The following is a 16082-nucleotide window of genomic DNA, read 5'->3' on the forward strand; positions in this document are numbered from 1 at the left end:
GTAATAGGATGTGTAATGTAATTTATCAAGCTCAAGTCTAGATTAGGGAAAACTTTTATTGGCGCTCTTCTCTAATCTCTGCTCTATGGTGGCTCAAGCAATTTGACAAAGGTATTGAGCATTGCATATCATTACATTAAACAGTCTTCATAAAATGATGACTAGTCATCCGTTCTCAGATGACTAGTCATCCTTGCTTCCAATGGATAACAAACTGTTTTGTCCTATTCCTCTTTCTCTCTCTCGCTATCCGTGGTTTTCGACCTAACGAATTTTTGGTGTAAAGGCCACGATTTTGGTCATTTGGCTGTCTCCTTTATGGAATTTTGGAAAGATTGTTTTGCTTTCTTTCTCTTCTTCCTCAAGAGAGAACCATATATTTTTCATCTATGAGTTTTTCCAATTGATTTCTTTTTGAAAACTGCTTTTTGAAAACCCGAATCTGCATCTAGCTATTCAAATCATCTCTCATTTATATCTAGGTCAGATTCAAGACTGATTTCTTCAAGAGTATGGTTTCTTGAAGAAATTGGTCATTCTCCTTTGAATCCAAATATTGTTTTTGGTTCGTGTTGGAACTTGCAAGCTTGTGCCATGGGATGAACGAATGGAGAAGGAGCTGCCATTGCCATGAAGAACTGAGCTTCAAGTTTTGCTAAGTTGGAGAAGAAGATTGCACAAAGGAGGTATTGCTCATATTCCTAAATAGACCTAGGTGAATCTTGAGCTTGGTTGTATTTCCTTTGTAAGAATCTTTTCTACTTAGTGGATTGCCTGGTCGGTTGATGACTCCCAGCTTTTTCCCAATGGTGGGTTTCTGGGTGAACAAAATCTGTTTTGCATATCTGTAATTTTTCTGGGTTTGTGTTCTTGGTGGTTGACTAGTCATCTTTATCTGCTGTTTGATGTTTGCATGATTTTGATGATTTCACACACTTTCACATAGTTGTTGCTAGCACAGGGGATGCCTAGATTGATGGGTCCTTCTGAGTGCGTAGGTTGTCACTAGTAATCTTCTAGGGTTGCAGGTACATTGTGGCATGATCTGTGTGTTCTCTTGATTGTGATTGTTCATGACTAGCAGTTGACTAGTCATACGTGTATTTGGTCAAGGTTTAAAGTGTGTGAAGATTGCTGAGTTGTTTTGTCTTGGTTGTGTAATTAAATCTACCATTTGTCACCTAAGTACCAATTTCACCTATATCGGTGAATATTAAACTCGGGAATTTGATGCCCTAATTTTCTCAGTTTTTTCCTCGCGTCATTTAATAAATTCCACGCTTAAGTTGCCAAACAAGCAAATTCTGAGTTGTTTTTCGTCATCCAAACGAAGGGTAAGAGAAAACAACTAATGAGGTGTTTTCATTTTCTGATTATGCGGGACTCAGTTTCGAAGAAGTGCTAGGTTTAATGATTATACGGGAATCATTTTCTAATTATGCGGAAATTAGTACCAACAACACTTATAACAAAAAGTTTATCAAACGCCAAACTGCTTTCCCTCACAACTGATTTCTCTCACAGCAAATCTGACGGGCGATTATTTTCACAGATACAGTAATGCCAAACTGGCCCTTAGTGAAATCCCATGTCCGGCTATTTTTTGAGCTAAGAACTAGTACATAGATTAGGTCAAAATGTACCAAACTATCGGCAATAATTGGCCAAATTCTGATACAAATGTTTTAGTTTTTTTTTTATAACAAGTGCAATATGTTAAAACAAGGTGAGATGGTTTATAGTTGGCTTGTAAGTTTCATTAGACGTGGGTTAGGCCAGTTGACAAGTGCAGTGAGCCTATTCCTTTGTGCTGAACTTTAATTTAGAATAGTCTATTGCTTGTATTTAAATTTTTTTTTAAAAAAACCTCTTAAGTTTGATGCAAATTGCTACTAGGTTCAGATGCTGCTTCAATTTGGTTTGTTTCATTTGTCAAAAGCAGCTCATAGGGAAGTTGCTAGTCCAAGACGCTGCGTTTTGTGTGCTGTTTTATTTTGTTGCAATGTGCCACGGAACGAGAGAGGCTGGGTGGGCGTCCTAATTTAAGCAGCATCTGGACCTAGTAGCAATTTGCATCAAACTTAAAGTGCTACAATTAACTAATTTTCCGTTTGGTTCCATAGAAAGAAACTAAAGCAAAATTTAGAAAACCAATTATAATAAACCAAAACTAGAGTTTTGAAGCGTGTTTATGATTCACTTATATATATTCTTAATGCTTCTTTCATTGTTTGTTCATATATGTATCTATGCGTTTGTATTTCAGTTGTTATTATGACATACTCTTGCTAGTTCTGTGTGAAAATTGTCGTTGCTAAAATACGAAAACTATGAGAGAATATTTGTTTGTGGGAATTTTCTTTGTATTCTTCTCCTTGTAGGAAGTCATATTTATAATCCAATGAAACTTGAATGGACAAGTAAATCATAAATTCCTAAATCTATTTACAGTAGGAAATCATGAATTAAAGTAAATCAATTACAATTATAATAGGAATTCTTGGTGTGTAAGGAAAGTAAGTCAATATCCACAAGTCACGCCAACACTCTCCCTCACGTTGGTGCATAGATGTTGCCAATGCCCAATTGATCCAGTGAATTGTGGAATGCTTTACTGGAAATCGTCTTTGTCAAAATATCCGCCAATTGATCCTCGGATTTCACAAAAGGAAACTGAAACACTTTAGCCTCAAGCTTCTGTTTGATGAAGTGTTGATCCACCTCAACATGTTTAGTACGATCATGCTGAACTGGATTCTGTGTAATGACTATAGCAGCCTTGTTGTTACAAAAGAGATTCATTGTGGATGTAGGTTATACCCAAGTTCAGTAAGCAAATTTCTTAAACAAAGAAGTTCACAAATCCCTTTAGTCATGCCTCTAAACTCGGCTTCTGCACTGGATAAAGCTACTACATTCTGTTTCTTGCTCCTCCATGTCACCAAATTACCTTCCACGAATTTGAAGTAACCCGATGTGGATTTTCTATCTGTTATATTACCTACCCAATCTGCATCTGAATAACCATCAATATTTAGATGACCATGCTTTGAGAACATAAGTCCTTTTCCAGGTGCAAACTTCAAATATCTAAGTATCCGAAGAATTGCATTCATGTGGTCTTCACTTGGAGAGTGCATAAATTGACTGACAATGCTCACCGCATAAGCAATGTCTGGTCAAGTATGTGACAAATAGATCAATTTTTCCACTAACCTTTGGTATCTTTATTTGTTAGTTGGAACTTGATCCGGATATTCTCCAAGATGATGATTCTGAACAATAAGAGTGTCCGCAGGTTTGCAATCTAGCATTCCTGTGTCTGTCAACAAGCCAAGAAATATTTCATTTGAGAGAGAAATATGCCTTGCTGCGATCGAGCCACCTCAATTCCCAAGAAATACTTGAGTCCACCTAGATCATTCATCTCAAACTCAGTAGCCAAATAGTCTTGTAGCTGTGATATTTCATGTTTATCATTCCTAGTAATAATTATATCATCAACATAGATTATTAATGCTGTTACATTCCCTTTCTGATGTTTCAAGAACATAGTATGATCTGAGTTGCACTGTTTGAAACCATTGTTCTTCATTGCCATGGTGAACAGTCCAAACCATGCACGTGGTGACTGTTTCAATCCATACAATGCTTTTCGTAACCTCGCAAACTGTTCCAGTTTGAGTAGTATTATATCCAAGAGGAATGTCCAAGTACACCTCCTCCGTGAGTTCGCCATGTAGAAAAGCATTCTTTACATCAAACTGGTGTAGTGACCAATCCAAATTAGCTACAAGGGACAATAAGACTCTGACAGTGTTTAACTTTGCAACTGGAGCAAAGGTTTCTTCATAGTCTATACCATAGGTTTGTGTGTACCCTTTTCCCACAAGTCTTGCCTTGTATCGCTCGATAGATCTATCTGCATTGTGTTTTATAGTAAACACCTATCTACATCTGATAGTCTTTTTTCCTCGTGGTATAGTCTCCAATGTCCAAGTCTGATTTTTCTCAAGAGCTTTCATCTCCTCTTTTATAGCTTGGACTCACTTAGGATATTTCAATGCTTCAGATACATTGGTTGGAATACGAATAGCAGACAACTGGTGCACAAAAGCCTTGAGTGGTTCAGACATGCTTCTCAGTGGATATAGGATTTGCAATTGGATACTTGGATGTCTTGCTAATATCAGGTGAATAACGGTTTGGTAGCTTCCCACGATTTTGCCTGAAAAGTAATTGATATTCAATAGTTTTATCCTCTAAATGCACAGGTCTAGTAGGAGTAGTTACCTCAAGGATATTCTCAGGAGATTGGTATGTTGGTACTATTGAGTTAGAAGGGGGTCTTCATCTTGTTGTTATGTATTGTCTGTAGGTGTGAGACTCAGATCAGAAATATCTTCGCATGGATCAAGTGAGTCAGGCAATTGATCGTTATGAATGGGCGATTGATCGCATTTCGGCAGAGAGTAATCTCGTGCTCCAGCACTCGAGACGATTGATCATTTCTGTACATAAGAGAATTTCTTCATTTTCCAAGTTGCTCTAATTCTGCTTTTCACTTTGTATCTCCCCTTAAAGCATAGAATTGGATGATGAGTCATGGAAGAACAGCTCAAATTCAAGAAAGGTCACATCCAAAGTGACATAGGTACGTCGGGTAGGAGGGTGATAATAGTGGTAGCCTTTCTGATGAGTGGCATAACCCACAAAAACACAACGAAGCGCATAGGGATCAAGTTTGTTACGTTGATTTTTGTGGAGATGAACGAAAGCCACACATCCAAAGATTCGGGGTGTGAGTACCAAAACAGATGACAGAGGTTAGTGTTGCGCAAACACTTATTAGGGAGTTTTAAAGGTCAATACACCAGAAGGCATGCGGTTGATCAGGTGAACTGCAATGACAATAGCATTATCCCAGTGATGGTGAGGAACATGAGCGCCAATAAGAAGTGCGCGGACGGTTTCAAGAAGATGTCGATTCTTTCTTTCAGCAACACAATTTTATTGCCGTGTCTGAGGACAAGTCGTCTCATGGATAATTCCATGTTGTTGGAAGTAAGTCTGAAAGTCATGATTGACAAATTCTACACCATTGTCTGAGCGAAGAATCTGGATTTGAGCATTAAACTGAGTTTTCATCTGTTTGTGGAAGGACTAAAAATGGGAAAACACTTTGTTTTTATTCTTCAACAAATAAAGCCATGTCATCCGTGTACAATAATCTATGAATGTGACAAATCATCAAACATTAAAAGGGGCAATAATAGGTGAAAGTCCCCAGACATCAGAGTGAATTAACATAAATGGAGTAGTACACTGGTTCGTACTCAACGGGTAGGGAATATGGTGACTCTTGGCTAAAATACAAGTATCACATGTGAAGTCGGAGTCCTTGAAATCTGAAAATAAATCTGGTATAAGATGCTTCATATAACTAAAAGAGCGGTTTGTTATGTTGTCGTTGTCCATGTGAAGTCGGAGTCTTTTAGTTATATGAAGCATGTGAAGTCGGAGTCCTTGATTAGGATATGCCTCATTCGCTCATGTACTGGTTTAGATTTCAAGAGCGGTTTGTTATGTTGTCGTTGTCCAAATAGAAAACATGAGTTGTGCAACGAATTTGATTTTCGGAAGCCCTTGGAGAGGTAATTTCTAAGCGGGACGCGTATTGATTGCGTATTGACGCGAATTTGATCTTGTTGCTCTTCATGACCATTGCGCCACATTTTTATCTCAATTTCCAAGGTATGCTCCTGTTGTCTTATGTTTTCTGCCTAGAGATTTACTTAAGATGTGACATATCTGGTTAGTGAAATTACATGCATGCCAATTGGTTTTTCACAATGTCAAACTAGCTTTGTTCATTGTGGAGACGAATTTTCAGTGACTCTATGTCCTGTTTATGTGTGTGTGCATGTATTAAATGTTGGGACCACTACAAATTTCATGAAATTGAATGTCTTTGGTATTCATTTTTGCAGCTTATGCGAGGAAATGAAACAATTACATTTAACCTTTTATTTCTAAGAACTGTTTATAACCTCTTTGATCTTAAAAAATCAAATGAGATTGCCGCCAGATGTTGTAATTCTCTTAGTTTCTTTTCTGTTTTTTTATTGGTTCTTGTATATTTTAAGAAAATCTGAATTTGAGTCCTCAAGAGTTGTCATTAAGACTCCACTACCTGGCGTGTAATGAAACTAATAATCCATAAGGTATTTTTGGTGGCCATGGTCATATGGTTTGTCTTCCTTTTTTTTTTTTTTCTTTCTTCTTTTTCGTTTCTTTTTCTCTTTTTAAGTTTGATCATACATTATCTCCTTCTTTTGGCTGAAAATACAAAACTGATGACAGCATTTCTTCTGTCGGTCGTATTGCAATTCAATCATTCTGTGCTCCACAATGTGAATATTCCAACATGGTTAGTGGAAATTGTTATTCGCTCTTCAGCTTTATATCTGATTTAGCCTCTGAGTCACAACTGCTTCTTGTTTCCTTTGCTTCAGTTGTGTTGTACTTAGCTCTTTGCTTGTCCTCAAGTAAAACAAGACTCAAACAAAAATAAAAACTTAAAAGACTAGACATCTGGCTAACACTTAACTAGGACAAAATTTCCACCTTCAAGTTGCTATTCATAGCAAATTTTAAAAACTAGAACATCTTTTCAATAGATCCAACTAATCCCACCACAGAGTCTAAGCTATTTAGAATCAATTAGAAAAGAATTCACAAACTTCCTTCGGTGTAACGCGAACCATCATAGTTAAGGAGACTCGACTTAAACCCTTATCTCTCATCCCTTTTGTTCATACTTCACAAATATTTTCTTTTTCCTTTTTCTTTTCCGAATTTTTTTCAGTAACAGTGAGCGGTTGTGCAATGTCGGTTCCCTTAAGCTTTCGATCTAACCCATGTAGCGAGCTTTAGGTCAGTGACTCCCAAACCACTAAGGCTTTAAGGCACTAGGTGTAGAACACCCCTAAGGACTTATTAACTCAAGCTGAAAAGGCTACGAAACCAACTAACCACCCTGCCTCATGCCAAAACTCTACCGTTTGACTCAAGAATCACTGCTGATTAGGCAGGACTGGCCCTGGTTATTAGCAAAGCTTCGGGTGAGGCAATTATTACTTTATAACACATACTAACTTTATTTTTATAAAGAACAAAAATTAAAACACACTTAGACAAAAAGTAAGTATTTCAATCTCACTCCCCAAAACCATGTTGGTGTGATACGCAAATTTGAAAGTATAATTCATGAATTAGTGTCTAAGCAACAATAAATAGAAAAGACTCTATTGTGGGATTAATCTTTACCATGCCCATTTGTTCCAAAGTTTAAAATAATCTATGGATATTAACTTAAAAACAAAAATTTTAAACAAGACTCAAAAATAAAAAATCTCAAATTTTCTTTCCCAACCCCAAACTTAAATCACACATTGTCCTCAAGGTGTGGAAAATAAACAAAGGAAATAACCAAAGAAGTAAATTAGGAGAGAAAGAAAATAATAATAAAATAAAATAAAATGAAAGAAAGGAACATAAACTAACACACCATGAGGGCAGGGACGCTTTGGTGATTCGAATGCCGGACCAGTTGCTGCAGTGTGGCGTAAAGGCATTGACCAACTCAACCAAGTTCGTGCTTGCGTCAAACATGAGCGACAACTGCAATATAATCTGGTCTAGCTGCTGCATCTGTCATTTGAAAGATAATAGATCCCCTTCTACCAGCCCGAGCTCAGAGCAGCAAGGGTCTCCTTATTTTAAAAGCCAAAGAAGGAGCGAAGCTTGTCGGTTGCTGGGCCTAAGTGGGTGCTAGGCCGGATGCTCAGAAAATGGGGATTAGGGTTGGTGTATTGGAGTTGGGTCAAAGAACCCCATATCTGTGCAAATGCCTTACCCCCAATTTTCGCAGTGAAATCGACATTATACGGTGATGTGCTGGAGCTAGTGGCGGAAAATTCAATTCTTGGCATGTTTAGTAGCCGAAGGAGCCTGATTTGAAGGTGTTGGAAGCCTCTTGGTACATGCCTCTGTCTCAAACCTCTGTCAAGCACCGCCACTAACGTCCCACCTGCATCCATGATGGTCCTCGATCTCGCAGCACCAATGCCTTTTGATATCCATCCAAAGGTAAGAGTAATTCTAGAATTTGTTTTGGGTCCTGATCTGTAAAGAAGTGTGTTCTTTGTCCCTGCAAGTACTCATATTGGTGCTCGCTGTGTAAGGTCTGCGGATCCAAGAGAGATTCAAGGGAAAGGGCAATAAACACACAAGCTCGAAGGAAAAAAAACAAAAAGCCTTTAGGACCCAATCCGTGCATCTCATAGGTATAATTTGAATCCCTTGCATCTTTGAGTAAGCGCATGTTAATTGCACTGAATTGCCAGCATAGTGTATATGTGGTGATGTTAATGTAGACTTGCTGCTGGGTGCATGATTCCAGTGTAGACTTGTGCTGGGTGTTGGATTCAGAGGGATTTTGTTGTTGTTGATGTGCATACTGAATGTTGTGTCTTTCCCAATGTAGACTTACTCTGGTACAGGATTCCAGACATATGATTTTTCTGCTTTTGATGTTTGTTGCTGATTGTTGTGTCATGCATTGAATCAATTATGTGTTATGAGTAAAAATAAAATAAAACAACTAGATAAAGAAAACAGCAAAGAAATTGTTTTTTTTTTGTTTTTTGTTTTTGGTTGAAAAAAACAAAGAAGTAAAGAGTTAAGAAAAATTGGGTTGCCTCCCAATAAACGCTTTATTTTAAGTCAGTAACTAGACTTTGCAGAAGCTTGGTGGTCAAATCACTGGTTCCTTCAGAGTCAAAGACTCGTTTTCAGTGTCAAAGGGTGTCTCCACGTAGGGCTTCAGCTTGTGTCCATTCACCTTGAATGAGTTGCCTTTAGCTTCATTAGTGATTTGAACTGCTCCATGAGGAAAAGCTTGAGTCACTAGGTAGGGTCTAGTCTAGCGAGATTTTAATTTCCTTGGAAATAACTTGAGCCTTGAATTGAATAACAAAACCTTTTGTCCTAGCTGAAATTCCTTCCGTAAAATTTGACTATCATGAAATGCCTTAGTTCTTTCCTTGTAGATGCGAGAACTGTCATAAGCACATCAGACGAATTTCCGAGCTCATTTAACTGCAGTTTTCGCTTTTCCTAGCCAATGGTTTATCGATTGACTGTATTTGAACTGCATAAAACTATCTTGAACCATACTCGTCTACCACGTCCAATGCGCATACATTCTTGCTGCTCAGGGGACAGTTCGCTGCCTCAAACAAATTAAACACCACAGATTGGTCTTGAACCCTTAGAGTCAATGTTTCAGCTTCCACATTGATTAAAGTCCGAGTAGTGGCCATAAACGGCCTCCCCAAAATAATAGGTGTTTGAAGCTCTTCGTCCATGTCTAGAACCACAAAATCTGCCGGTAGGTAAAGATTATCAACCTTTATAATTAGATCTTTAATAATACCTCTTGGATAAGTAATTGAATGGTCAGCTAGTTGAAGTATCATTGATGTAGGCTTTAAATCTCCTTGCCCCAATCGCTGGAAAACAGAAAAAGGCATCAAATTAATACTTGCACTCAAATCAATTAAAGCACTTTTAAAATTAGAATTTCCAATAGTGCAAGAAATATTAAAACTCCCTGGATCTTTTTTCTTAGGTGGCAGTTTGTGTAGCAAAAGCTATTTACACGCTACTGCTCACAAAATGACTTTGTCCAAACCTGAAAGCTGCAAACTTCCTTAAAAAATTGGGCATATGATGGAATTTTCTTGATTGCATCCAATAATGGAATGTTAATTTGAACCTTGGATAATGTCTGCATAAAGTCTTTGAGTTGCTGGTCCTTCGCTTTAGGCTTCAAATGTTCAGGATAGGGTAATGGAGGGTCATAAACACGTTATAAAACCTGTTTAGGGACAGTTTCAAAATCTGCCAGATATGCTTTTACGCAGCTTTTGGCGAGTGTACACATCGCAAAATTTTCTGTTTTATCCGCCACTGCTTGCTGCTCCTTTTCAATGCTATTTCCTGATTGTCATAGTTTTTTCCACATCGTAAAGTCCGAACAAAGTTGCAATCTTCACGTCCATTTGGATTAGGATTTGTTTGACTAGGAAATTTGCCTTTGTCTCGTCTGAAATCTGTGCAGCTAGCTGGCCAAATTGTTGCTCCAAATTTTTAATTGATGCTTCAACATTTTGAAATCTTTGATTGTTACCCTCGATGAATGATTGAGTTGTTGCTGCCAATTTAGCTAGTTGATCATCCAGAGATGGTTTTGAGGGAACAAAAGGTTTTTGGGCATGCTGGAATGGTTTTGCATTATTCTGATTGTCACCCCATTTGAAATTAGGATGATCCCTCCATCCTGGATTGTAATGATTGGCATATGCATCATTCCTAGGCCTCTGATAGCTGTTCATCATATTGACATGTTGTTCAACAAGCTCTGGGTAGGAGTCTCTATGTGGGCAGCCCATTATGTCGTGTGTAGCCATGCTGCAGATAGTGCAAAAAATTCCCATTTTCTGTGAATGTTCTGCTGCCCATTGTTGAGATTCTGTAGCCATCATATCAAATAATTCAAATGCTTCTCTTGCAGATTTATTTGACAACGATCCTCCAGCTGATGCATTCACATGACTCTTAGATGTCGGATTAAGCCCATCAAAGAAAATATTCATCTGTGTATCTGAATCAATATTAACATGTGGACACTTTATGTACATCTCTGTATATCTTTCCCATGCTTCATGAAACTCTTCATTAGGCTTCTGTGTGAATGTCAAAATCTCCTCTTGTAATTCAATGTATTGGATGCTGGATAATATTTGTTCAAGAATTTTGTGTGTAATTGCTGCCAAGTAGTAAATAACCAAGTTTCTGCCTTGTCCTTCAAAGTGAAAGGAAAAAGACGTAACTTGATAGCTTCAGCAAAAAAACCTAATCAAAATATTCTTGCAACCCACAATAAATTTTACAATATGTATGTTCGCATCTTCATTAGGCAGCCCACGGAAGGATGGTAAAATCTCAAGCATGTGGTGCTTGATTTCAAATGTGTCTCCCTCTTCCTGAGTGGGATAGACTATGCAATTAGGAACATCATTTGCACAGGCAGCCAACGACTCTCTGAGTAGTCTGCACTGCTGCAGGTATTGCCAACACCATTTTTCCCTCCTCTGCAAGCAAATTTTTCAGAAAAAGTGCCTGCGTGAACAATCCCAGTGCCTGATTAACTTATCTTCGCTGTCTGCATGCAGAGTGTGCTCTAGTTCTCGATCAAACTGTACAAGCTGCGCAGTTCTCGATCCGTCCGATTAACTTCTCTTCGATGTTTGTGCAAAGCCCAAAACGTCATTATTCCAGCACTGCACATCGCTCCTTCATTTATTCACCAGGAAATCATCGCTTGGTGGAAAAGTCTGATATTTTGATACAATCAAGCTAATTGACTCACGTACGTCCTCCAACTGGAATTACTCCAAAATTCGTCCATTTGATTATGTTTGCCCTAGAGGAAGTCGACAGTCCTATATTGAAAATATAATTCAAAGTATCAAAATTCTTCCAAAATATTAACCAAAATATACTAAGAATAGGGTTAAATATATAATATAAAATCGACTCATCATTAGGGCTCTGAATGACTTCTCATTTCCTTGCTGTCGGTCGAGCAATTCCAGGTTAATATCAGCTTTAACATTTGTTTTTGTGCTATCGAATATTTTGACAATAATAATCTATAATGACACATTCATTCAGAAGAGGACAAGGAATTGGAAAAGCGCTCCTTACTGGTAACATGGTTGGCCTTCTCAATGTGCACAAAGTTGCACGTATTAATACACAGGTAATGTAAAACTATACTACACCAATATGAATCAAGTTTTCCGTCTCTCCTTTTTCGTTGGATGAAGTTAGCATGTGAACTTGCCATAGTTGTGTAAACATGCACCTGCATGACCCACCTTTTCACTCGGTCATCCTTAGAAATCTTTGGTACTACAGCTTTTTCTGCTAACGTACATTTCCATTACTATGAATTTTGGTTGATTGTTATTCATAATTTCTAATGCGTCATCAGGTTCATGTGATTCTTGAGTCGACAACCTTCTCAATAAATTTGAAAAAGCGGAGGTTTATGGTTTTAGAATGTCTAAACCAAGTCCCTATCGATGGTTCAAGTGGAAGTTCATATGGCACTTCTAGTAGTTGTTCAAGTGGAAGTTCATATGGCACTTCTAGTAGTTGTTCTGTGTCCTCTAAAACCGGGACGCTTGATTTTTAGCTCTCAACTTATGACATTCATTTTAGAAATGTCATCGATAAGAAATTAGATTGTTAAAGTTAAATCTAGGAATCATCCATCAGCCATGATTGCATATAACTCCGTGTGTGTTTCTACAAGATGTCTGATGAAGCAGTAGGAACAATTAGAATATAGGAAGTTTTTATTTACCAAATAAAAGTACGAAAACAAGGTGTTTGCTTTTCTCTAATTTAATACGTCGCCGTTATGCATTATATATATATATATATATATATCTCTCTCTCAAAAATTTAAGATGTAGACTTTAGTGTGTTTCCAATATCGATTACAAATCGATATTTGACATCAAATTTGGCAAGACGTTCCATGGCAGTGTTCAAATAATCAACCGGGATAACCTCAATATCAGCTGTAATGCTGTGCTTGACTGCAAAATCAACCATCTCTTGTGTTTCCTTCATGCCTCCAATCCGACTCCCAGCTACAATCTTCCTGCCTGTAATTGCACCATGTGCAAAGGGTAAGACAAAAATGATTAACAGGTAAAAGGCAGTCAACTTGTCATTCGGAGTCAAGATAGATGCTTACCCATGAGCAAAGAAAAAGCTGGAATCTGAATATTTTTCTCTGGTGCAGTAACCATCACAAGCTTTCCATTGGACTTTAACAAACCAATTAAAGGCAAAAGGGGATGGGCGGCAAAAACCGTGTCAATGATACCATCCATTGTTCCCATAGCAGCCTACAAATTACCAAACAACTAAATCAATCTGCTGAATTAAAGTCATCATCACCATGGCAACTTGTTCAAACAATCACCTGCATCTGATCTTGATCATGGCTAACTATAAACGAATCGGCATGAAGATGTTCAATTGCTTCCTTCTCCTTATTAAGGGAGGTGCTGATCACTGTAACCTTCACCCCCATGGCCTTGGCAAACTTCACTGCCAAGTGCCCTACTCCACCTAGGCCAACCACACCCACATGCATTCCGGGTTTGTCTAGTTCAAAATATCTCAAGGGGCTATAAGTTGTAATCCCGGCACAGAAGAGAGGAGCAGCACCGTCAAGGGGAAGGTTGTCCGGAATACGAACTATGAAGTGCTCATCGACCACCATGAAGTCGGAGTAGCCTCCATATGTTGTGGTTCCGTCGTGGTACTTTTCACCATAGGTGAGTATCAGTTCGGGGCAGTAATTCTCGAAATTATTGGCACAACTATCACAAGATTGGCAAGATCCCACCATGCATCCAACACCTACCTTGTCTCCAACTTTGAATTTTTCTACTTTGCTTCCTACCTCTGTCACTACACCAATAACCTCATACCTGAATTCAATTAATCAGTTCCACATTTGGTTAGTTAAATGGACATCACAATGAATTCCACATACTAAGTTCAATAACATAAAAAGAGTGTTGTTATTTTCACCCCTTTGTCTTATTTTCCCACCCACTTTATCTTCCCACCCACCATATAAATTTGAAAAAACACAATCCTATTTTTCCACCCACCATTATTCCTAAAATGCCATTTAATTATTAATTCAACTAAAATAAAGTAAAATATTAATAATAAATAACATAGAAATAAAATATAAACAAGTCTCTCTCCTTCTCTCCCCACCTTATCGACCTACCCCAACCCCTGAAGCCCTCAACCCTAGCCATCATTCCCTCCCCCACCTCGTTCGGCCTCCATAATTCTCTCTCTTTACACGCATTAGATAACTCTTCTCTATAACTATTGCTTTCTCTGCTCCTTCTGAAATGGGTATTGTTGGGTCCTCCAATTTTATGCAAACCAGAGCCTCCATTGTCTTCCTCCTCTTAGGAATTTGGATTCTAGAAGAGTGAGCTTCAATTTTTCTCAAAAAAATTCAAATTGTGGGAAATTTTTTCTGCCTGAAGGAAAAGAGAAAAATGAAAATTTCTTTCTTTTACTACTTGTTATATTTATGTGTGCCCTGACTTGGTCTTGCTTAAGAATCGAGTAAAATTTCAAGCTTTCATGGCATCAACATCATTTTAAGCTTTCCTTCAAGATTTGGTTCAGATACCAAAAGCCCCAACAATCTTAAATGTTTCCTAGTATGCTGAACAAGACTCGTAAATAAGTGTTGTAGGGGAATGGTGGCTAGGGTTGCTCAGGGGGTGGCTATAGAGATTCCAAGGATGGGTTGGGGGTGGCTTGGGAGGGGGAGACATATGGAGAGAGAATTTGTTTTCATAAAGAAAATCTTATTTTAAGGAGAGTTCGAGGTTTTTTTCCCAAGTCCTTAAAAATAATTTTACAAAGGGATAAATTTGTCTTTAAAACTTTGATTATAAGGTGGGTGGGAAAATAAGATATGTGGGTGGAAATAAGGACATATGGGTGGAAATATTAGCACTCCATAAAAATAATGTTAAAAAATGTTGTGCTGTTGACATTCAACCCATTAATTAGATGGATAGCAACATGAGATGAAACTAATTAACTCTTAGTCTAGTGATATTTCTACTTTCAGCATTAGAAGAGGTTGGACCTCGCTCCCATGTCTTTTATCGAGATTCCTGAAAAAAAAAAGTTAGTATATTTGTGAGACTTTGTACGTACCCAGGAACAATAGGATAGCTAGTGGTCCCCCATTCATTTTTGACCTTGTGAAGGTCCGAATGGCATATCCCGCAGTACAAAACTCTTAAAGCCACGTCTTTCTCTCCCGTTTTCCTGCAACCAATCCCTTCAAAAACTGAGTTCATTGGAAGGAAAGATTGTACCAAAAACAAAATATAAAGCATGGAGCTTACACGAGTTGAATATAATATTTTGTTTTAATTTTTGAAAAAACCGAAGAGAGACTGGTATTCCTAGAGTGAAAAGAAAGCGGCAAATAAATAATAGGATGGAGAAGATATAGGATATGTAACAACCTTCTTGAGATTTTGAAGGGAGAGAGAACTCCAGAAGAATCTGTGGCAGCCCATGCAAAGGCCTTATTTGGGTGTTCTTGCTCTGGACACACCATTTCCATTCTCTCTCTAACAATGTAATATAGTGAGAATCTGAGGTGGGTAGAGAAGAGATTGTGAAAGTAGCAATTGCGATGTTGTTCATATATATATATATATATATATAGAGGATGTGGGTCCTACCTACCTCAATTTGATAGGGACTCGTTCATAGTAAACTGCTTCATGACGCATTGGGTGAGCTAAGGATGATAAGTCAAGAGATTAATTAGACCAGAATTAAAACTCCTCACCAAATTTAAGAAGACATATTTTAATGGTTTTGGCAACTTCTTTTTAAGAAGACAAATTTTACTCGTCAAAACCATTGTGGCGAGGCAAATGTGAGTTTCCTTCCTATTTTCTTCTCCCTTGTGTTAGAAGCTGCGTAAACCATAAAATACATATGCTCTTGTTGTCAATCGTCGTCGATCATGTTGTTGCCATGATAAATAGTTTTGAATGATAAAATGAATGTTCACTATAAAATGTCCTACTAAGATCTGTTCATCTCATAAATCACAATTTAAAAATCATCAATCATCATTTAACGATCATCTCTTTAAAAAATCAATCATCATTTAACGATCATCTCTTCAAAAAATCAATCGTACCTCACCTGAAAATTTGATTCCAAAATACACAAACCATTCCATTTTATTTAAGATCTATCCTGTAACATATGCAGATCTATCCTGTCACATATGCCGATGATACCGCTATGTTTACGCAACAGCCACAAACAACAGTTAAGACCACAAAATCGAACTTTTA

The 16082-nt window shown here is 37.8% G+C and overlaps 1 protein-coding gene, 1 long non-coding RNA gene and 1 pseudogene across 2 annotated transcripts; 2 read left to right on the plus strand and 1 right to left on the minus strand.

Annotated features, from left to right (window-relative positions):
* The first annotated feature begins 8224 nt into the window (after window positions 1-8224).
* LOC103335197 (uncharacterized) lies at window positions 8225-10828 on the plus strand. The gene is made up of 2 exons (XR_514314.3): window positions 8225-8348; window positions 10640-10828. It is a non-coding gene; the product is annotated as an uncharacterized LOC103335197 (long non-coding RNA).
* LOC148920988 (small nucleolar RNA R71) lies at window positions 10742-10841 on the plus strand (annotated as a pseudogene).
* Window positions 10842-12470: 1629 nt separating this feature from the next.
* On the minus strand, window positions 12471-15374 carry LOC103335204 (putative mannitol dehydrogenase). The gene is made up of 5 exons (XM_089044063.1): window positions 15231-15374; window positions 14914-15027; window positions 13130-13643; window positions 12899-13052; window positions 12471-12806 (listed from the first exon to the last, which is right to left on the minus strand). The coding sequence occupies exons 1-5, from the start codon at window positions 15329-15331 to the stop codon at window positions 12601-12603; spliced, it is 1089 nt and encodes a 362-aa protein (XP_088900189.1). The 5' UTR covers window positions 15332-15374; the 3' UTR covers window positions 12471-12600.
* Window positions 15375-16082: the final 708 nt, after the last annotated feature.

This window comes from Prunus mume, linkage group LG1 (genome assembly GCF_029339155.1).
Source record: "Prunus mume cultivar Tortuosa linkage group LG1, ASM2933915v1, whole genome shotgun sequence".
Classification (NCBI taxonomy): Eukaryota; Viridiplantae; Streptophyta; class Magnoliopsida; order Rosales; family Rosaceae; genus Prunus; species Prunus mume.